We start from the raw sequence: 23,155 nt of genomic DNA on the forward strand, positions 1-23,155 counted from the left end.
CAGCCTTTCGGTGTTGTCGGAGCCTTTTCAGAACAACACTTGAATATGAAAGACGTAATTGTTGATGTTATGAGGCTGCTGGTTGAAGGCCCTTGTATAGGCCCATTTCGAGCGCCTGGAACCCTTTCAGGCACCTGGAACCCCTTCAAACACCTGGAACCCCTTCAGGCGCCTAGAACCCCTTCGGGCGCCTGGACCACGCCAGTCGACGTGGCTCGGCTAGTCGACGTGCTCCACCTCAACTTCTGGATGAATTTTTGAGTCTGGGCACCTGGACTGACTCCGAGCGCTCAGACCACCCCGGTGCCTGCGGTACCCACCTGGGCAAGCTAGTCCAGGCCCTCAGACTCCTCTTTTTCCGCCTTCTTCCTTGCAAAAAAGAGTTAGTCATGTGTAGCAAAAATAAGTATATCATGCAAAATAGAGTTAGCCCAATTCAATAAAATAGTATTAATTATATCCTGTCTCCCCGAGACCAAGATCTAGTCAGGGTCTCAGCTTAAGTTTCCCAAATGAACCTAAGCTGGACCGACACTTACAGTTCCCTCAAAGGGGAACACACCCTCACTAGATCTCTCCTCCAGTTGTTTACCTTCACTTACCACTTGTAGTCGCTTGACTTGCCTTTGATCCACCAGGTCTTCCCACTAGTTGTTAGGTCCATAGACCCAACTGGACTTCAGCCAGTTGTCAAGTCCCGTGGACTCAATCGAACTTCCCACTATATATCGAGCCTCGCGGACCTTTCTAGACTTCCCACCAGCTATCGGGTCCCGCGGACCTAGCTGAATTTCAGCATGGTGTTAAGTCCTTCAGACCAGTTAACTCATGCACACTTGGTAAAAATGTTAGACAAATAGCACATCTAACTTTAATTTATTTGTCATACATCAAAACTAGATTATTAGTGCAACCTGCACTAACATAGGCGAGCTTGTCCTCATGCTTACCCCAGACTCTCGAGTTGCTCGCCCAAGTTATAAGTGAGCATGCTCTCACGCCTATATCCCAGACTCTCGAGCCACTCAGCCGAATTATAAGAGAGTCCGCTCTCACACCTGTCCCAGACTTTTGTGTCACTGGACTGAGTTATAAGCGAGTTTGCTCTCGCGCCCAACGACCAGCTAGTCTGTTGTTCTTGACTCTTATCACAACTACGAATTATTCAAATAGGCAAAGCTCCTAGCATAGACTCGAGTGGCAGAACCACGACCGAGCATCTGAGCGGAGAACAAGAGACACAAGAAATATAAGTGTCTAGCCAGTCAGGTTTGCAACCTCCTTCGACTAGACTTGAAGGGGAGACTAGTGATATGGTGAATAAGGTGGGACCCTCAAAGTTGGGTTTAACGTCATGAAAGCCGGCTAAGGTGGCGGTCAAAGTCAAGAAGAGGTCTACACTCGGGGTTAGCACGGTCACATATCTCGGTTGATTGAGTTGGTCGATCAGACTGCAAGTTCGATCGGAACATGTGTCTCTCAGAATCAACGAAACCTTGTGTCGTATCAATGCTATGTCGAAATAAGTCAAGTGTCACTGTCGAGTGCTCTAGCCAATCGGACCGAAGCTCCGATTGGACACATTAAATACATCGTTCAGTTGAACCAGACTCTATATTCAAGTGTAGCGACTGAGTGCAAGATGAATCCCCAACATAAGGTCCAATCGGACATCTTGCCCGAGCGGATACCAAATCCAGACATAAACTCGAGCAGACTTAAAGTCGGCCTGACCTACAGGGCTCAGCGCCCCACTTTTCATGAGCATGATTCCCAATCTACAATAGGTCAGTCCTAGAGCCAGTCGAACTTATGAGGCTCTGCTCTCCACTTCTCCAATGTAAGGTTCCTAGTCTATAGTCGGTTGGCCCCAGAATCGGCCAGACCTGTGGGACCCAGCTCTCCACTTCTCCAATGCAGAGTTCCTAGTCTATAGCTGGTCAGCCCTAGAGCTGATCGGACTTACGGGGTCTAGCTCCCCACTTATTTGGAGCACGACTCCTAGTATATTCCAGGTTGACTAAAGAACCGGTCAGACTTCTTCTAGGATACAACATTGTCAAAGAATCAGAACAACTTGTTAAAAAATATTCCACGATTTTGACATATACATGTAACGAAACTTTCTTCCGACCATGGGGAGGTTGTTGTACATCCTCCACCATCCAACATACTCTGACAACAAATATTCTCTTCCACCTCATTAATTACGAAGGTTACGAGAGACGGTATAAAAAGATATCCTCTCTGTTAATTAGGTACGCGAGGTCTTACCATCACATGCCTGTTATTTAACTTAAGCTATCAAAGTACCTGCACCGAAAACCCCTCCCTAACTCCGTGACTAACAATTTTTTTTTCTCTCATTTCCTATCTTTGCTGTACAAGTTCTTCCGTGCCATTAGGATTTTTATCTTCCACGGTCAATAATAGAACCACCTAATCAGTACGCTATGTCCCGGATTTAAGTCATGATCATCCTATATAAATTATATTGATAAATTCTATTTTAATGTCAAATGGAATCCTATTATATGGTGAGATTTGGAACAATATAAGAAGCACTAAACCTGCTTGGAGCTACAGCTGTAAGCCACTTTATTTAATTTAATACGGTTGATAATAATTTCATCTTTTTTAAATGTTTCCATCGTATGAATTATGTTCAATCAGTGTTCCAAAGTCAAACTCAAACAAGAGAACCAGAGTTCTCTGGCAGCTTGGCGACGATGATGGCTATGAAGGTTGTCGACTTCTCCTTTCTGTCCATTGCGGGAAAGCTAGAGAAGATGCTAGAGGAAGAAGCCGCGTTGCTGGCGGGAGTCGAAGATGATGTCTGCGACATAGTCGCTGAGCTCAGAAGCGTCACGTCTTTCTTGACTGCCATGTCGACCAGGCGCAATCTGGACGATCAACTCCAGAACTGGGTGCAGGAAGTGAGGGAGGTGGCTTACGATGCCGAAGACTCGATCGATGAGTTCGTATGCCGTCTCCGTCTCCGATCGACACCCTACGACGAGAACGGAGTCAAGGCATTTTTCAAGCACTTCCTCCGCGATATAAAATCATTGAAAGCTCGCCATGACATGGCTTCGAGGCTTAAGAAATTGAAGGTTCAGGTAGAAAAAGTCAGAAAGAGGCACGATCGCTATTCCCACCCAAATGAAGCTACAAGCTCTGGCACCGCCACCAGCTTGGAAATGGCCGGTAGATACTCCGATCCACGGATCATCGGCCATTTTGTAGAGGAAGCTCAACTCGTGGGCATCAACCAGCGCAGAGATAAGATAATCGGGTGGGTGATGGACGAGAACCGTCTCGAGCTCACAGTGATTTCTATAGTCGGCTTAGGTGGTTTAGGAAAGACAACTTTGGCTAAGACAGTTTATGACAATTCTATAATTATCGCCGGAAGTCACTTCCAACCTCGAGCTTGGATCGTAGTATCACAAAATTACAGCATCAGAGAGCTTCTCAAAAAGATTATTCTACAAATTTCTGTCGATGAGCAACAAATCCGAGATGTTTTAGGGTGCCCAGATGCCAGTTTGAACACTGAGCAACTTCTGAACATGATGGAGGAGTCACAACTGGTGCAGACAGTCAGAGGTCATCTCCATGGAAAGAGGTATATGCTTATTTTTGATGACGTTTGGAGAACTGACACATGGGAAAGCTTGAGCATCGCATTGCCACCGGGTAGAGAAGGAAGTAGGGTCATAGTGACCACCCGCATCGAGGAAGTAGCAAATACAAGTTGTTCTCGTAATCATCAATTTATATTTAAAATCTCTCCTTTATCATGTCAGCTATCTTGGGAGTTATTCTGTAGAAGAGTATTTGAAGCACCTGATTATAATTGTCCTCCAGAGCTAGAAAATGTTGGCAGAGAAATCTTGCAAAAGTGCGATGGGCTGCCACTTGCGATTGTGACAATCGGAGGTGTTCTGGCTTCCAGGTCTGATAAAAAACTTGAGGAATGGAAAGACTTGCGCGACCACCTTCGTTTGGAGATACAAACTAACGATATACTGTCGAAGATTCATCGTATACTACTTTTGAGTTACAATGACTTGCCTTACCATCTCAAGCCTTGCTGCTTGTTCTTGGGCATCTTCCCCGAGGATTTTGAGATTCATCGGAAGCGTCTGATCAGACGATGGATTGCTGAAGGGATTGTGAGTGGCATAGACGGCTTCCCCGCTGAGAAAGTCGCCGAGCGCTGCTTCAACCAGTTGGTGGGTCGTAGCTTGGTGCAGCCATCGCAATTTGACGATAGTGGGACAGTGAAGTCATGCCGCGTCCATGACATGATGCTCGATGTCATACTCTCGATATCGAAGAAGGAGAACTTTGCGGTGCTACTGAATGAGCACCCCACAATTCCGCCGCAGCATCAGAAGATAAGACGCTTATCATGGCGCCGAGGAAGCAGTGGAGTACTAGTGCCTGCCAATGACCTCTCCCACCTCCGATCCTTCACTGCATTTGGCGAGGATGTACCACCACCGAAGGATTATAGAAAGCAGAGGCAGTTGAGGGCAATTGACCTGGAAGGATGCGAGGCCTTGTTTGATCTCCACCCCAAGAGCTTTTCCAAGTTGTTTCTTTTGAAGTACTTGTCTCTGAGAAATACTGGATTATCTGAATTGCCAGATTCAATAGGAGATTTGCAAAATCTAGAGTTTTTGGATATGAGAGGAACTAGGATTAAAGAACTGCCCAATACCATGGTCAAACTCCAAAAACTGGTCTATCTGCTTGCTGGTCCCCAAGGATTTAAGTTCCTGAAAGGAATAGGGAAGTTGAAAAGACTCGTCGCGTTTGGAATGGCATATGCTGATAAGATGCAGTCGCTACAGGAGATTGGTGAGCTTGTCGACCTCCAGAAGCTCGCCATCACTTTTGGTGAACATGATCTATCACTCAGAATGCTGGAGGAGATCAGAGCCCTGCTCTCGAAGCTCAATGGCACACTTCGATCTCTAACGATTTTTCCTCCGGTAAACGTCAGTCTGAAAAATGCACTAGATGAGGTAGCTTCGCCGCCGTTGCTGCTCTGCAAGTTGCAGATAGGTTGCAGACTTGGCCAATTGCCTCCTTGGTTTGCATCTCTGAAGCATGTTGTCAAGATATCTCTGGTCGGCACACTACTGCAGCTTGAGGATCTACAAGTCTTGAGAAATCTCCCCGCTTTGGTCAACTTAAAACTAGGATTTAAGTCATTCGTCAATAATGATGAGGATTTGGTCTTCGATCGGGGAGGGTTCGCACAACTTAAGTTCCTGCAAATTAAATGCCAACATGTGAGTTTCAGAGTAGGTGCAGTCCGAAGCCTCGAAATTCTGGAAATATTTTTCCCCCCTGAATCTGTCAATGGCATAGAACATCTGCATGGGCTAAGGGAGATTTACATTCTTACTTTTAATGAACATATAAGTGAGATGGTCAAAGATATTGCAGCAAACCATTCAAATCGTCCCAAATGTTTTGTAAACCAATTGTAGCCTGCTTAAGGCATATGAAGAAGGGCATTCTCTCAATGCAATGCAATGCAGAGATGACTTTATTAACAGGTGAGTTGTGTATTCTAGTTCGCGCTTCGACTTATCCATTGTTAATCTCTTCTATTATGATTAATTCTCAAACTTGTTTGGCTATTCAAATTATCGTTTGTCAATCTCTTCCACTATGTGTTGGGTTCGGAGCGCAGCGGAAGACGTATGTTGAATTATGGATCTTTCGTGGTACATATAATTTTACACAAAAAAATAATATAAAACATACCTCGAGTTCTCGATAGGTGTGAATGATATCACAGGCAGATAGATAGATAAGAGCTCATAGGTGTGAATAATATCACAGACAGATAGACAGATAAAAGCCCCATGTGTGACTCCTCTAGTGGTATCCACGCGCACTAGATCACGAACTTGATACGATTCGTTAAATGTTAGTCTCTTGGATCGACAAAACCTTGGAAGCACTACCGATTTCTTCCGGTAGAAGAAAAGCAAAGAAGTCAACGAGGAAAACTCTGAGAGAATCAATTTTTCCCTTGCATCTTTCCAAGGATGGCTACTTATAGCCTCCAAGGAATACGAAGAGTTAAGCTTTAATTAATTCATCATTTATGATCTTCATTAATTAGAAAGATGAAGAGTTATATGCTCCATAAATTCTTCATTTATAACCTTCATTATGATGACTATTCAACTTCTTCATTAATTATCAATTATGATGACTTTTTGAATTTTCTATTAATCAACATGATTATGGCTATTCGAATTCTTTTTTTTTTTTTATCAAATAAATCCATATTTGATCTTGATCTCGACCAGCTTTCGATACCATTGTTCATGTCTAGGTGTTATGCGTGCGACTCTCTAGGTTTTATACACGAAGGCAATGTAAATCCATACACAGACTAAGGTAACCGTCTAGCAATAGTTTTTAGTCACTCAACGTGATAAAATTAATATCAGTCATAAGCTGTAAACCACCATGAACCGATTACTGTGTAATTCAATCTCTTCATCTAAGCCTACATCCTAATTAATTCGATACATTATGCATCATTACCAAATTAATTGTTTTACTTGATTTTTAAGATATAATAGACTCCTCTTGAATGATAAATCATTCCTTCCATAGCTATGGATTTTGAGTCACTAATATCTCTATCAAGCAGCCAGAATGTTAACTCATAATCCAAAAGAGCGATGAATCCTCTATTGACTCAACACTATTCTCTCTACGCTTTGTCATACACCCAACTACCATATTAATCACAATCTGATTAAAGACTGCTTTTAACGGCGTCAAAGCATATAACTCCACGCATAGAATAAATGAAGGTCTCAAGTCAAAAGATCAGTTACACTCGTTCATAAGAGAAATAACCAATGATGCTTAATATGTGGTCTCCTCTTGAGTATGTTGTATCCAATGTACCTCTAAATTCAAGGCACCTCCAAGTACAACTTGGATATCCATCCCTCGGTCTATCTCGACCTAGTTATACTTAGCGTTGATCTAGATATCCATGTCCCCTCTAGATATCTATCCGATCAAGGACGGTTTTCAGATTAATATACCCATTAATCTGTGAGACTTTATCATTAATCATATACGTACAGAAAAGTAAATAATCAATGATAAATTCTTGCCTTTATTAAATGATTATCCACAAAATACATAAGGAGTGTCTTGGCACATAAGTGCACACACTAACACTATGCCTTGTGACCCTATCAAAAAACTGGAGATGGTGCGCTTGGTAGGTAGCTACGGTGTTCACCTGACGAAGACTTTTAGATCAAAGAATGGGTTATGAGCTGGTGCATAGATCCTCTTTTCACACACTCAAGACAAACGGAATGTCAGTGCCAAAAACCAGGGAAGAGACCCCTGGTGAAGACCCTCCGACGCTCAAGTCAGTGTATTGTCCGAGCGGGAAGTAGAATAGTAATCCAATAGTAGGGCACACACGTAAGAAGGTATATAGAGAGTGTATGTAAGTGTGCAATTAAGTGTACCTTACCATCGGAGAGGATCCTTCTTTATCACCTCTATAACCTTCGCAATCATGAGGTGACAAAGAATGTCGGGTGTCAGTGTTGGTTGCTACACCTGGATTCTGTTCTGTTCTCCTGTATAAAAATTTTATACAAGCACAGAACTTTCCTAGCTACCATTGTGCTCTACTGAAGTTAAACTTGAATCGCAAACGGAACTTAACATTATTAATTCAAGTTCAATCTTTAGGAGTTAAACTTGGATTACAAACGAAACTTAACATTATTTATCCAAGTTTAACCGATGTGTTCTTCATAAGTTAAACCATAATACAGAAGTTATCAAATATCTATTTCAAGGATTGGCTTCCAGGACAAATGTGGAGAGTCACTAGGCCTTCTTGGGTATGGGACCATCCACCACTACCTAGTCAAAACCTTTCAAAGAAAACTGATATTTAACTTCTTACAGTAAATTAGATTTAACTACAGAGACCTCAATAGAAGCACAATATCGAAACGTGAAATTGAAAAATAAAATCGATAACAAAAACGATAACTAAAATCGATAGCCTCTTGTGTTTGGTTTTTCAAGATCTATACAAAAAGATGAACTAGTTATGATGTGGAAACAAATAACTAGTTATACCTTTTTGTTGCTTATAGACCTCTTGATCTTCTGTTGTATTCCTCTCCTTCTCTTGGATGTCGTGTGAGTGATGATCTATCAAGATGAAATCCATCCAAGCCTTCTCTTCTTGCTTCCAAGTTTCGGCCACCAACAACCTCCAAAAGATGATGAGTTTTGGCCACCAACCAATCTCCAAGGAATGCTAGGAAACAATGCCTCATTTCTCTTCTTCTTCTTCAAGCAAAATTCAGCCACCAATGGAACTCCAAGAGGTTGATGTCGCCGGCCACAAAGAAGAAGAAAAGGAGAAGATGAAGGAATAGAGGGCTGACCACAAGGAATAAGAGAGGAGGAATAGAAGATGTATTATCTCATGGAGCACCCCCTCCCTCTCTTTTATAATCCTTGGTCATAGCAAAAAAGAAAAGTTTTAAACATAATTAAATTTCTTTATTTTCCTTGCTAATGACTAAAAAGGAAAATTAAATTAAAACTTCCTTTTAATCATGTCATGGCCGGCCACCCTCTTGTGTTCCAAACAAGGAAAGTTTTAAACATAAAATTAAAACTTTCTTCTTTGTTTCTGGTAAAAAATTTTAATTAAAAATTTCTCTTTTTTAATTCCTTCATGGTTGGTTATAAAAGAAAAATTTTAGAAATTAAAATCTCTCTTTTAAAAACATATGAATGGTTAAAAAAGGAAAGTTTTATCCAAAAATTAAAATCTTTCTTTTCAACATTATAGAAAACTACAAATAAGGAAAGATATCATATCTTTCTTTTAATCCTTTGTAAAAAACTATAAAATGAAATATTTTAAAATTTTAAAACTCTGTTTTAAAATCATGGCTTCCACATAAGGAAAGATTTTTAAAATTTAAAACACCCCTTTTAATTTAATGCGGCTGACCACCTAGCTTGGGCTCCAAGCTTGGGCCGGCCACAACTTGACTCCCTTCTTTAGCTTGGTTTGGCCAGCCCTTGCTTAGGCTCCAAGCTTGGCTTGGCCGGCTACCATAAGATGGGTAAGAAGTTGGACCTTAGGTGGATATATGACTTTAAAAATAAGAGTCTACAACAGGGACCGAGAGGAGGAATTGATTTTGGTCTCTCGATGAGCTTGAGCTTCCCATGTTCGCCCCGAACACCTAACTCAAGTTCATCAATAATAACTCATACCACTAAAGAGTTATTATTGCACTACCGCACCAATCCCATATTACTATATGAGCTCCTTCTTATCATGAGTGTGTTAATCTCCCTGTGTTTAAGATATCAAATGCTCACTAATTAAATGAGTTACTGACAACTCACTTAATTAATATCTAACTCCAAGAGTAGTACCACTCAACCTTATTGTCATGTCAGACTAAGTCCACCTGCAGGGTTTACATGACAATCCTTATGAATTCCTCAAGGGGGCATCATCAACGTAGAGCACTAGGACACAGTTTCATTCTATAATCAACAACACACCATATAAATAATATCATTTCCCAACTTATCAGGCCTCTTGATTTAATGAACTAAATTTCACCTTTTGATAAATTAAAGAAATAAATATTAAGTATACATGCTTGTTATTATATCATGATTAAGAGTACGCACATCCATAATAACTGAGGCCTTGTCCTTTTATGTAGTCAGTATAAAAAGAAACAACCTTAAATGGTCCTGCTCAATACACTCATAATGTACTAGTGTAATTTTATAGTCAACATAAACTAATATCAAATTACACTACGACCATTCCAATGGTTTGCCCCTATCCATCTTGGTCGTGAGCTACTATTTATAATTTATAAGGAACTGATAACATGATCTTCTGTGTGATACTACACACCATGTTATCTACAATATAAATTAAATGAACAACTACATTTAGCATATAAATGTAAACATTTGACTAATGTGATTCTTATTTTATAATAAATGTTTAAAAAAGCTAAACTTTTAGTATATATCTTAATAGTCAGAAGTTGTTGAGTAAGGGAATACGTATAGCCTGGGAGGTGTATAGTTACTATCCGAGGAATCTTCCATTACCCGTGTGTACCCTTTTTGTAGCTAACGTCATTAATAAAGAGGTTGAAGGAATATGCTGTCATAATATGTCTATTAAGGGAAAATGCAGAGTCACCTTCGAGGAAGGTTTCATTGAATGCCTTATAATATCAGGAGAATATTTTTTGACAAACGATTGATATTCTCTGATAAGTTGTTGTGATTCTCTGATAATGTTGTCTCCTGAATGCATCCTGACCGGGTTGGACACACATTGCATAAGCAGAGTATTGAGTATGGTAGGACGTTCGACCCTTAAGGCCGCTCGGATATATATCGAGTGATGTAAATCTGATTATGCAATAGGGAACCGATTTCCCTAGGTCTGGGCAGTTTTATGATAGACCAACCTTAGGCAAGGATGCTTGCTTCTGGAGAATGGGGAACTGAACGCCGAAAGGCTCAACCGGTGCTTTCAATTGGTCGTCCTTATATTTGGAAGTCTGTCCCTGAAGTGATATCTTGAGCTCTGTAACCTCGGTCAACTTTATATCAGGCCACCCATATGTAGGAGGATCGGAGAATCAATGAACAATGAAAGCTCATATGTCAATCCGGTTGTATATGGAGCTGTACTCTGAAATTGGAAGACCGAGCTCCTGGGGCCTGGCTGAATATATTCTCAACTAGTCTTATGACAGGTCGGTCCTTGCTTCAGCCCGAACGGATGATGGATGGTCGGATATACATTGAGTGTTGGCAAGGAAGTAAAAAACTAGGCCCCCTAGGCTCGACCAACTCTAGGGTCAGTCGTCCTTCGATTGGGAGCCCTAGCGTTGGGCGAGGAGCCAAGCACTATTGAGGGTGCCCTTTTGACTATCACCTCTCCTTGACTTAGACTACTATCTCACCTTAATTTTAACTATCACATCATATTTGGATATGCTCATAATATCTTGTATCACCTTGGTATTTCTAAAGCAGAATGTAATGTAATCTTCAAACATGGCTCTCTTAATAAATTGTTCTTCAAAATAAGAGTGACTATATGAAACCAATATAATATAAAGATTTATAATAATATCAATCACTGTTCTATGCAGTTGTGCTGTATTGTTCTTGAATCAGGCATGAAAATTAAAATTTAAACATTCTATGTATCTAGTTTGGATCCTCTGTCTCAAAATCATATGTTCCCGTGTCTCCTTGTTGATCAGACGGTCATAATATCCTTGAGATATGTGTAACATCCTTGAAATGTGATTTAGTCCGTTTGATCGGCGAGCAAGACAGAGGAGACACATGATTTCAGAAGAGAGGATCCAAACTCCTATGTATCCACAGCATCGCCCTTCTTTGCGCTCATAGATTGCAGTGACTCTTCCCATCTTGGTATATATAAGTGAATATGTTAATTAATAATTGTAAATGATCCCATCCGGAATCTGAGTCAGATGAAGGTCGGACGAGCTATCGCTGGAGTTGACAGAGGGGCGACTGGAACACCTTTCTTGTATGCACTTGCAAACGTAGACCCCCACATGGTGATGGCCGACGATAATGACTTAACGAGTGGTACTTGAGCTCTGCGCACACTCAGACAAGTATGCAGAATATTAGAGGCCAAAAACTAGGGAAAAAGTTCTCGGCACAAGCCCTCCGATGCTCAAGCCAGATACTTTTTCCCCAGAAGAACAGTGTACGAAGGAAAAGAAAAGTAGAAGACAAGTGCGAATGTGCGAGAGAGCGTGCATGCACAAGGGAGAGGACCTCCCTTTTATATGACAGTGAGTACCCTTGGAACCTGACTGATGTCAGGGAATGTTAGGTGTCAGGACCTATCTGGTGATGGAGGACGTGTGACATCCTCTGGTGAAGGTTCCACTCGCGGATACCCGCCGACCATTGTAATATTCTCTGACATATAACAGTTATTCTCTGACAGACAGTTACGATTCCTTGACTGTGTTGTCGTGTACCGCCCCCTGTCCAGCCGAAGTGTGACTAAGGAAGCTCGAGCCGGTAGGGAGCTAGCCTACTGGGAGGACCAGACTGAGATATGTAGGCTGAACTGAGAGAAAACCCAACTAGTTGGAATGGGTCCGATAGTAGTCCGACTACTCTTTGCGCCTCAGACTTGAATATCACAGATTTGTCCTCCTGGTTGTGAAAAAAATCCGACCGAGTACTCTGTCCTTGATGTCCTCGGTCGATCCCACCTTTTCCTTCCCCAATTGTTGAAATATTACATCGCCTTGACTTTTGACTGTCACGTCCCCTTAACTTATGACTATCACATCCCTTTGATTTCTGACTGCCACGTTCCCTTAACTTCAGATTTTATCGGACCCCACTATTATGCACCATATCAGTGTATATATATATATATAGTCAAATGCCTAAAAAAACATTTTTTTAATGAATTGTAGCCTCTAGGTATTTGTATTTATCATTGATATTTTATTTGTTATCTCTTTACCTATCTAAAAGATTTTCGGAGAATTCATTCCGCATAAATATTTCTTTCATTTTTATTTGGTGGCGACATCAACTATCGTGCTATTTCAGGCTCTAAATGGGCCTTGACGCCAGCTCAACCAGTGACCCTCAATCAAAATAAATATGATTTTTGCCAAAATTTATATTCTGAATCTATTCTCATAATCACATGCTTTAATGTCCTCTCGGGACAATCTAGTGGTTAGCGTATAAGGTATTATCATAATAAGATCTGGGGTTCAAATTTTGACGAAGTCGAGATAAAATATCTCTCTTATGTGCTAGTCACTATTCTAAAAGCTAGTAGCCGTTCGTGATTTACCTCCTCCGTGTTTGCCCTGAGACGAATTGGCGGAGGCGCTAATGGCGAGCGTCTTCGCCTGTCACAATAATCACATGCTTTAATGGAAAAGGAAAATATACAAATATTACTTAATATTATTGTTTGTTATAAATATAATTATTGAATTTTATAATTGTCGAGCTTTGCCACTATTCGCCTTTACTCGACGGCAGAGCTCCGCTCCGCCTTAATTGGACGGCAGAGCTCCGCCTTTCGCCCGATCGCCCTCCTTCTCACCTTCGAGCTTCGCGTCAGGTAAGCTTGTCACCTCCTTCGCAATCCTGTCTAGTTTAACCGCCGGGATGTTGGATCCTGCCCGCCGTCGTTGACCTGCGTTTCGGGTCAATTTGCTGGTGATTTGTTCAATTTTGATTTGTTCGCGCTGGGTTTAAATGGATCGATGCGCATTTTCGTGATGTGGCATCTTGGTTATGGTCTAGATGGAATTTTGGTCGATTTAGGCGATATCTGAGTAGGATATGGTCGTTTTATTAGGGTTAGGATTTAGGTAGGAGCTAGCTGGGTGCTAGAGGAAGGGTATGCTGATAGTTAGGAGTGATAAGAAAAGAAGAAGAAGAAGAAGAAGAAGAAGAAAAAGGTGTTTTTGATGTTCTCTTCCCGAGCAAAAAGGTCTGAGAGAATTTTTTGCCACTTTTCTTCTCATCGAGGAATGTTCTTGGGAAATTGTCGCAATATGTTGATCCCTTGTTGAAATTGGCATATCTTTGATTCTTGGAAACGAGTTTTTCCTTAAAATATGTAGCTTCGGATTTGTTTTGATTTAGATCGTGGTTTATTATAGTTGGAAGTGTGAATTGGTAGTGTTTTGTGGATTGATTCTGACTCTTAAACAGTCAATTTCAACCATATGATTGAGATCATTGAAATGTCTCGGGTCTATGGAATTGTGAAAGAATCTATGAAATATAATGAACAATACGAAAGAGTTAAGATGGAATAATTTTGGTTCATTCAGATAAATTTATCCAAAATTGAATATGTAAAACTAGATTTTTTTTTTAACATGAAAAGAATTGACAAAATAGTTAAGAGAAATGGAAGATCAAGGAGAAAATAAGAAGAGGATCCTTCTAAAACGAAGAGAAATACGTCGTTCTCTAAGTGGATAATTCTTCAACATCTAAACAGGACTTTTATATAGACAACAACCTAAGGCCTAATTAAAGGAAAGAAATTACAATTAATAGATCTTAATTCCAATCTTATAAAAAACGAAATAGATCTTTTACCCAAAAAGGAAAGTACATAATTGAACGATCTTAACTCAAAATAGGATGTGGATCAAAACAAATTCTCTTCTATAAATACCAGGAACTCTAAAATTACCCTAAAAATGAAAATTACCAAAAATATCAAAAAGGCTCTGAAAAGGGTTTAAACGGTGGAATTTGGAGTCCAAATTTGGCGGTTACGGTTTCACCGGTAACAAACGTAGGTTTTCGAATTCTACATGCGTGGCCACTGACAGAGCGTCTGTTTCAAGTCCCGAGTGTTATGCTCTGTTGAAGTTTGAAGGGTCATATTGGGTTTCATCATGGGTTGGACCTGCATTAAATAAGAACATTTGTTGTTTAAATTGTACTCGAGAAATTCCCCATTTATCTCGCTGCCATTATTGAAATGTAAGGCAATGGCTTGGTAGAAGTTTGAATGCTTATTTGATTGACAACCCGTGCCAATTGATCATGGTCTATTTTCTCTTCTGGTTCTTGCTACTGCATATCTACTGTCCATTACTGTTTTTAGTTGCTTAAAAGTTGGTGTTCTAATAACATGTTAATGCTAAATATCATCAATCTATCTCTATGCATTATTTCTGTGCTTCGTTTCTTAAATTTGCTATGTTGACCTGGAAGTAACATTTTTCCAATAGAGCAAGGTCATGATTTCATTCTGTTCTCAGGAGCGATCTTAACAATTTCTTCTATACAATTTCATGCTATATACTTCCACAAACTTAAACTAATAATTGAATATACTCTCTACAGTCGAGATTATCTTGGTGGATCCTGTCACTAACTATGGCCACTTCTTTGGATCAATGGACGAGGGAGTTCAATGAAGCATCAAGGCTTTCTGATGAAATTAATGCTCTGATTTCTGAAAGGGGCTCTTTGCCGCCGTCAGGTCCTGAAACCCAACGTCATTTAACTGCAATGAGGAGGAAGATAACAATTCTTCGGACCAGACTGGAGAACTTGGAGTCCCTTCTTTCAAAGCTTCCTAGCACACAGCCAATGTACGAGCTTTTGTATCTTTCACCTAGTATTACATTTAGATCGAGTCTCCAATCGTGATTCTGGAATCAAATTATATTGGATTTGATAATTCCTGACTGATGATGAGGGTTTTGCAATAAAATTAAAGTAAAATAGAGTTGATTGGGCATTGTTATGTTGAGGAAAAGGTATTAGTAGAGTTTTTTTTGTTCATGATTGACTCTCTTTTTTTGATATATCTTGCTTATTTATACCTGTCTTTACCTTTATGCTAACATCATTTGTTACATGTCCAACTCGTTTCCCTTGTCTACACTTTAATTTGCAGGATATTATACCATCTTTAGATTGTATAAGGTTGCATCTTTTCCTTGTATATTGACAGAGCATTGTAATAAAGTCCTGTAAAGAAAGTTGCTTTGTTTTATTGGATGTAGGCTTAGTATCATCCATTCATTCCTTTTCGTAACATGATCTGTTCTTCACACATCTTATCTGACTTCTTAATGCAGAAAAGATAAAGACTTGCATAAGCGCCAAGAGATGTTTTCAAATCTGAATGCTAAAGCAAATCAGCTGGCGTCCATGTTAAACATGTCCAACTTTGGAAACAGGTTTGCTTAACACATTGCTAAAAAAATATATCAACCTTTAAATTTTTACCATAATAAAGTCTCTGTTCCGTGTCGAAGTTCATGGATCACATTTAGATAGTTCGTATACATGGCATGGTGCTACTGTCGTCATGATTATAGTCAATTACTCAACATTGAACTAAACATTTATTTAACACAGAGAGGACTTGCTTGGAGATGGTAAAAAGCCAGTTGATGTGGCGACGATAACTGCTGGGCTTGATAATCAGGGTATTGTTGGTTTACAGAGGCAGATTATGAGAGGTATGACTCAATTTTTTTCTATTAATTCTTGATTGAAGACATTGTTATCTATTAATCTGATATTACAGAGCAAGATGAGGGCCTTGAAAACTTGGAGGTGACCGTGTTGAGCACAAAACATATCGCATTAGCAGTTAACGAGGAATTGGATCTACACACAAGATTAATTGTATGTAATGTCATTACCAAGCAATAGGCTTCTTTTTGATGCAAAATTATTCAGCAACTTTCAAGTTTATAAGGCAGTTGATGCTAACGTTTATGGAATGATGCAGGATGATGTCGACGAGCAAGTCGGTGTAACAGACTCTCGGTTACAGGTAGATACAGCCTTTCACTGTTTTAGATTACTGTCTGGTGGCCCTTGTTATAAGTTTGCATAGGCCGCTGATATTTGCATGACAAAGTTAAAGTTAAATTAGCAATTAAAAAACCATGCTTTCTGGATGTTTGTATATGACTAGGCTGCTGAGGTTATACTTGACTGCTTATTTTAGAACTTAAATCATTTCTTCACTTTATTTCGCGGTGTATTCGACACTTGTGAATAGAAGTTATTTGACTATTTGGATCGTGCAGAGAGTTCAAAAGAGACTGGTAATCCTCAACAAACGCACAAAAGGTGGTTGTTCATGCTTGTGTCTGCTGTTATCTATCGTCGCCATTGCAGTGCTGATTGCTGTGGTTTGGGCTCTCATCAAGTACTTGTAGTTGGGGGACATCGAGAATGTCACGTCATGATGCCATGTTCGAGTGTGGTGTTTCTGCTAGTGTTCGCCTCTGAGACTGTGATCGTTCTCATGTGTTTTACTTATCGAGCTTGCATTCGCTGCTCGAGAAAAATGAGGATAATGCTGGGTGCTTTTTGTGCATGCAATTTTCTAGTGGGTTTGGTTTGTGCTAGTGTTTGCCTCCAAGGCTGCGATTGTTCATGTGCTTTACTTGTTTGATTTGCACTCGGTACCGGAGAATAGTAAGAATAATGTTGGGTGTCTTTCGCTTTTATTCAATGTAAAATATGGCTTATAACTCAGGTAAACAACTGTCAAATTCGAGCAAAATTATGGCCTTATTTATACTGTGTGATGTGTGCTTCAAAGCAGGATAATGAAATCTAGTTTTTGAGGTTCAAAATTGTAATGCTGAATCTTCTCCTAGCTGTTGTAATAAATGATTCAGCTACTTGTGAATGCTTTGCTTCTTGTACTAGAGGAGGCAAAAGCTCCCAACTCCTTTCCAAGACAAAATTCTTCATCCAACTTTCTACGTCATTGAGTTTAATCCTCTACTATATCTTCATATTTATTATGGTCTCACATCACCACTTATGATTATGATTCCTTGAGCCAAAATTACAACTCATATTTGAGTCTTACCAAGCTCATCTTGCTCCACTACAATACTTAAACCACAACGATAAACATGAACAATCTAAAGAAACAATTATCGAAATGCAAACGAGAACGACATGAACCGCAGAAGATAGAACAACAAAATACATCAGTAAGTCTATAAATTCCTACTGCATCATAAACGAGTCATCATCAATCTGAAACAACAATAGCCAAGTGTTCAATTTGCCTGGTGCCAAAGATCATAAGTTGCCCTACATGGCCGGAATTCTAGCTGGTCACTTCACCTGCAAACTCCAGCCACCGTCCCGGCTGCCGGATTTTCTCCATAGCAATTAGGAGAGGGAGAGGGAGAGGGAGAGGGAGAGCCTTGAAGGGTGATCAGTAAGTGAGGTTTAATGAATGAATTGAGGAGGCATGGCTCTGGTTTTGTGACCTTGTAAAGTGGTGAGTTGGAAGGGATCTTCCAAAGCATATCCCTTGAGCACATCCACATTTTCAATGGTATTTATTTGTTTTGGTGATGTCTTCTTGTGCCACTCAAAGGCAATATCGAGCAATCTACCTGTTCTTTTCTTCCTTTTTCCATTGCAAAACAGTATTTTATTTGTCATTTGTAGCAACATTTCTGTTCAGTGATTGGCTGAGCTTAGGAGACAATGGAAAAGGCACCGGATGCCTTTCTCCAGTGTGGCTGAATCAGAAATTGGGATCTACGTTTATTTTGATTGAGTTAACTCTTGATCTCTCCCTAAATTTTGTAAGGAAATAGGTTGCTAAACACGCAAACGCGTAGCGGAAAAATCTATTTCCTCTAGAAGATCCATGCGAAGGGAGAAGAAAAATATACTAAGTTTACATAAGAACATAATAGAGTATACCTTTGTAGCGTGCTCACGGACTCCCGACAACTCGGATCACAACACGATCTCACGTTCGCGCCTCTACGGTATCCACACGAACAAGCGTTCGTTTGTCTCACAAACTCACAAAATGGAGAAAGGTTGTGCAAGCAACCCATGTAGAGGATTTCGGCCAAGACAGGAGAGGAGCAATGAGAATGAAGAAGTGAGGAAAAATGAGAGAAAAAATGTTTAAGTATTTTCATCTAATGAAAAACACTTAATGCTCATTAATCCCATTAATGAGCCTTAATTAGTATTCACTCTTCATTAAGAATCATTTTGAAAACTCCTCCTTTCATATTCAATTTCGAAAATTGAATATTGTGATTCATTGAATTTCGAAAATTCAATGAATACTCTCTCATTTCATATTCACTTGAGTCTAACTCAAGTTTAGCTCACTTGAATCTAACTCAAGTCTAATTCACTCGAGTCTAACTCAAGTGTAATTCAATCGAGTCTTACTCAATTAATTCTCATGTAATTCAAATTCAATGAATCACTATTTCATTAATTTGAATTGACTTCCTCGAGTCTAGTTTGAATTGGACTTGATCCAATAATTAGATCCAATTGAGTCTAACTCAATAAGTCCAATTCATATTAGACTTAATCCAATTATTCATCATATGAATACATCTTCAAATCTATTTGTTCTTTGTGTGTGACCCAATATGTTCTCGTAACGTTGGCAATGTATCCAAATCAACATTTAGATACATAAGCAATGAGTGGCATCTAGCAAGACATCATTACTACCCAAGTGACGAGAAAGTCGAGATCTGACCTAACCTTTCCGTGGCTATTATCTTGTATGACTTCGTCCTTCTATCCTTGATATCTAAATTGATCAATGAGGCATAGACTGTGTCATCCTCTTATCAATCTTTGTGTTTCTTGATCTCTAAGTAGACACACTCAATCAAATGAGCTCAATATCTCATATTGACTCATTTGAGCATGGTCATGCTTTATTTGTGTCTTACTAATCAAGGGGCCCACAGATATCGCTTCCGTCATATGGAAGGGATAGATCCCATCTACATCACTCACATCCCTCCGCATAATTCATTGCATACCCAGTGATCGACTTTATTGTCCACCTTGTTACAGGTGACGTTTGTCGATACCAAAGTACACAACTCCTTATGTAAGGAACCGTAGCGACTTCAGATCTAAGGACTATTCATACCAATAGTCGCATGAGAATGTTTATAACACTCATATAACGATCCAGGAAACATTCTCATGGCGGGTCATTCAATATATATTCTCTAATATATACCCTTGTGTCAACCTGATATCTCATATCCATGACTTGTGAGATCAAGTCATCCGTTGACCTACATGCTAGTCTCAACGTATTAATATTGTCCTTGTATATTAATGCTCGACTAGGAATAGTTAAGAGTAGTGTTCTCTACAATATCTCACTATCAATTCAACCAATTGATATACTGTAAATAAGAACCTACTACTCAAGTACATTATTATACTTATTCAATTGGCCCTGAACTGAAATAAATATAATAATCAACTTTGTCTTTTATTAATAATGATATATGATACAAAATGAGTCATTTACAATCATCTCATAATTGATACTAGGACTAATACTAACAAATTTTTATTGTAAGAGTCACTAATACAGGACAAGAAAGAAGCAAGTTCAATGGTCAGTTCATGGTGGCAACCCCAATCCACCGGAGAGATACTCACACAACCTATCCCGCAAAGTGGTTCCTTTATCATCAGTTACGTCGCAGAATTGTTGTTTGTAATTTGCATCGTGTTCGTGCGCCACCGATGGCATCGTATTGATCACTTCATCTTCCATGTCTATGGCTATGTTGTGCAGCAAGCAGCAAACGAGGATTATTCTCAGCAGCCTGTGCCTACCCGGCCTCCACATCTCCCCATGGATGATCTTCCACATATCTTTCAGTCTTGCAAATGCTCTCTGTGCCAAGATGCCGTTTGCAGTAAGTCTGCTATTGAACTCTACCTCAGCGTGAGAAAGATCCTTCCCTCGATAGGGTGTGAGAAGCCGTCGAAGAAGGGGGAAGCCTGTGTCCCCGATGACATACTCTTGCACTTCCGAACCTCCAGGAAGCTTCAAATTTTCTCCATTCAGTCTAGTACCTTTCCCGCACATTTTGAAGAAGCCCGAGCTGTTCAAAACTGGCAACTCACTCAAAATCGAGTCATGTTTTGCTTGCCGGTAGGCACATCATGATATGGGTGGTGTCAATAACACCGCAACAGTTTGGCATTCCATGGAGTTTCTCGAACTTGGACTTAATAGACTCTATCTCATGAAAGGTAGGCCATCGGAGATGGTGAATGCCTCTGTCCTTTCAATGTATCACCTTTAGACAAGATTGATAATCATGTCATAAAGAGAAGAACCTAACCAGAAGGAATTATACAAGAACAAGTTTCAGTTAAGGTCACTAGGTACTACAAACAGAAAGGGAAAACGAGAATGAGTGAAGGCCTCACCGATTGTTAATAAGATTAAATATGCTCATTCTCAAACTCCACAAGTTGTCAATGGTTTTTTAATAAAGCAACAGAGGGCTTCCTCATAAGTAAAATTTTAATCACAATTGGGCATTCTAACTAAGCAAAAAAGTTCCAAACTTCTTGTACTCTCTCTTTCTGCCACTTAAAACTATTCATGTCGACAGAAGTGAAAAGTTCTCTACCAAAAACCAAAATTAACCATCTAAGAAGAAGAATACAAAAATTAAGAGTCTGTTGGCACCGACTTATTTTGTTGAAAAAAAAAGACAATTCATCATTATTCTACATATTAAGCACACACAAAAATTGGGAGGATGGTCTGAGATCACATTGGCTAACATTAAAGACAAAAGAAATATGGAGCAGCTCAGGGCATGTAAAATCAAGAATGATGGAAGATAGTAAATATAGACACTTCTAATTCTTGATAAGCTCACCATTCCTTAATAAGCTGAATGAGAGTTTAACGCCTCAGTTAAGTTCTTGAGAAGCTCCGTAGAGAGTGAGTGGAAGCATTATTATAGGGACCATGAAACTATCTACTCTGGTATTCCGAGTTACCACAAAATTTAAAATACTGAAAGTACAATACTACACACCTAATTCAGGTAAAGAAGTGGAGTGCATTTTCTATGTATCCAATTCAATCAGAATACTGTGAACTACGGTCAGTTAATGAAGTTCCTTGCAGTGCGAGAGTACACACTTTAGCCAATGTATCAAATTCTAGCTTCTCTTTTATGACATGTTTGTTGCATCGTGATTCAACTGCTGTCATTGTGTATAGTTCATACTATAAAGAGCAAAACTCTCTCCTAACACCCCAAACTTTTGCAATAAATGGTAAACCGATCAAATTTAAGACGACGACGACAACACAGTAGGACCCTACAAATCATGCCTATATCAATAGAATCTATCCCAAGTCAGTTCATGTTTAGTACTTGGGTCAGTTGAATCAAGTCTAGTATACCTGCCCACATGTAAATTATATAGATGGACTGCTTTCATAGTAACTCAAGATTTTGGGCTAAGCGGTGAGTCACTCGATCAATTACAGTTCACAGCTACAAAAATTTAGCATTCATCTCTTAGATTAGATCTGATTGACTAAATCAGCTACTTCTAGGAGCAATCATCTGGATAACATGAGAAATCCTCAAATTGATCTGGAGTGAAACCCTAAACACATCCCAATTCCACCAATTCCTGGAGAATTAAAGGGACGACCTTCATCGCCAATGTGCTTTGACTAGCTATTTCCTCAAACAACCTGATGCTTAACCTGTGGTCGACAAGATCGCTGGAGGTAACTACACCACTCCAACAACACGACTTTTCGTCGTAATTTAAAAGCTATCACACTAGATGCTAGGAACAAGAGAGCAATCCAGGAGATGGAGAATCAACAATCAAGAGTAATCATCGGTTTATCCTAACCACCGGAAGCCCTATGTCAATCAACAGCGATCCAGCTTCGAGATAAGGGAAACGAGAACCTGAGATCCTGCTCGAGAACTCGTCCCACCAGTTGCCACTTCCCTGCGGCGGCGGGTCCGCCGCGGTCGCGGCGCGTTTCTCAGCCCTCTTCTTCCTATTCTTCCGCCTGAAGCCTCTGACGGGCCCCATGATCGCCGGAAGGCGCCTCCCTCGACGCCGCTGCCGTCGCCCAGAGCCCACTGCGAAGCGGAGATCGACCGACGCGGAGGAAATCGAGATGGTAAAGGGCGGAGATGGCAGGCCGCGGGCCGCTTATTTATACATCCCACATACTAAATATCCTACTTTCAAATATCTCAAATTATATAATAAAATATCTCAATAAAATAATCATTATCAAGAAATTATTAGCCATAAAATTATACCCGATAATTTCTATTCACTTCTCAAATATCCCCACAATGAGGGATATTTGAAAAAATATCTCTAAATATTCTTAATTGGAGATGTCCTAATATAAGGGGGCAAAAATGACGACTATGATTTTACGTTCCAGTCAATAAATTTTTAGACACGGATTCTTTAGTTCGTGAAATGCGAACCAGATGATGGGTCACTCTCTACCATTGATAGAGAATGATAACCCCATGTGTAAAATAAATAGGGACCATCATTCTCCACTAATGATGAAGAATGACTCATCCTCTTATCCACGTTTACGAATCAAAGGATCTCAGCTGATTTTTTATCCATTTCCATTTCTTATGCGCAGTTGACCGTCAGTGTGTTCTAATGTAAT

General features: G+C 39.9%; 3 protein-coding genes across 4 annotated transcripts; 2 read left to right on the forward strand and 1 right to left on the reverse strand.

Moving 5' to 3' along the window:
- Nucleotides 1–2,679: 2,679 nt before the first annotated feature.
- LOC122040527 (disease resistance protein Pik-2-like) lies at nt 2,680–5,596 on the forward strand. The gene has a single exon (XM_042599873.1). It carries the CDS (start codon nt 2,730–2,732, stop codon nt 5,505–5,507), a length of 2,778 nt encoding a protein of 925 aa, XP_042455807.1. The 5' UTR covers nt 2,680–2,729; the 3' UTR covers nt 5,508–5,596.
- Nucleotides 5,597–13,122: 7,526 nt separating this feature from the next.
- On the forward strand, nt 13,123–17,166 carry LOC122040528 (syntaxin-52-like). Its single transcript, XM_042599874.1, has 7 exons — nt 13,123–13,249; nt 15,004–15,254; nt 15,747–15,848; nt 16,030–16,133; nt 16,202–16,302; nt 16,409–16,453; nt 16,713–17,166. Exons 2-7 carry the CDS (start codon nt 15,037–15,039, stop codon nt 16,842–16,844), a joined length of 702 nt encoding a protein of 233 aa, XP_042455808.1. The 5' UTR covers nt 13,123–13,249; nt 15,004–15,036; the 3' UTR covers nt 16,845–17,166.
- Nucleotides 17,167–19,917: 2,751 nt separating this feature from the next.
- On the reverse strand, nt 19,918–22,641 carry LOC122040529 (protein ALP1-like). 2 transcript variants are annotated; one of them, XM_042599876.1, is made up of 2 exons: nt 22,416–22,641; nt 19,918–20,759 (listed from the first exon to the last, which is right to left on the reverse strand). In XM_042599876.1, the coding sequence occupies exon 2, from the start codon at nt 20,543–20,545 to the stop codon at nt 20,072–20,074; it is 474 nt and encodes a 157-aa protein (XP_042455810.1). In that variant the 5' UTR covers nt 20,546–20,759; nt 22,416–22,641; the 3' UTR covers nt 19,918–20,071. The 2 variants fall into 2 exon arrangements, with proteins under 2 accessions (XP_042455810.1, XP_042455809.1); XM_042599875.1 differs by having other exon boundaries at nt 19,918–20,799.
- Nucleotides 22,642–23,155: the final 514 nt, after the last annotated feature.

Source organism: Zingiber officinale, chromosome 2A (genome assembly GCF_018446385.1).
Source record: "Zingiber officinale cultivar Zhangliang chromosome 2A, Zo_v1.1, whole genome shotgun sequence".
Taxonomy (NCBI): Eukaryota; Viridiplantae; Streptophyta; class Magnoliopsida; order Zingiberales; family Zingiberaceae; genus Zingiber; species Zingiber officinale.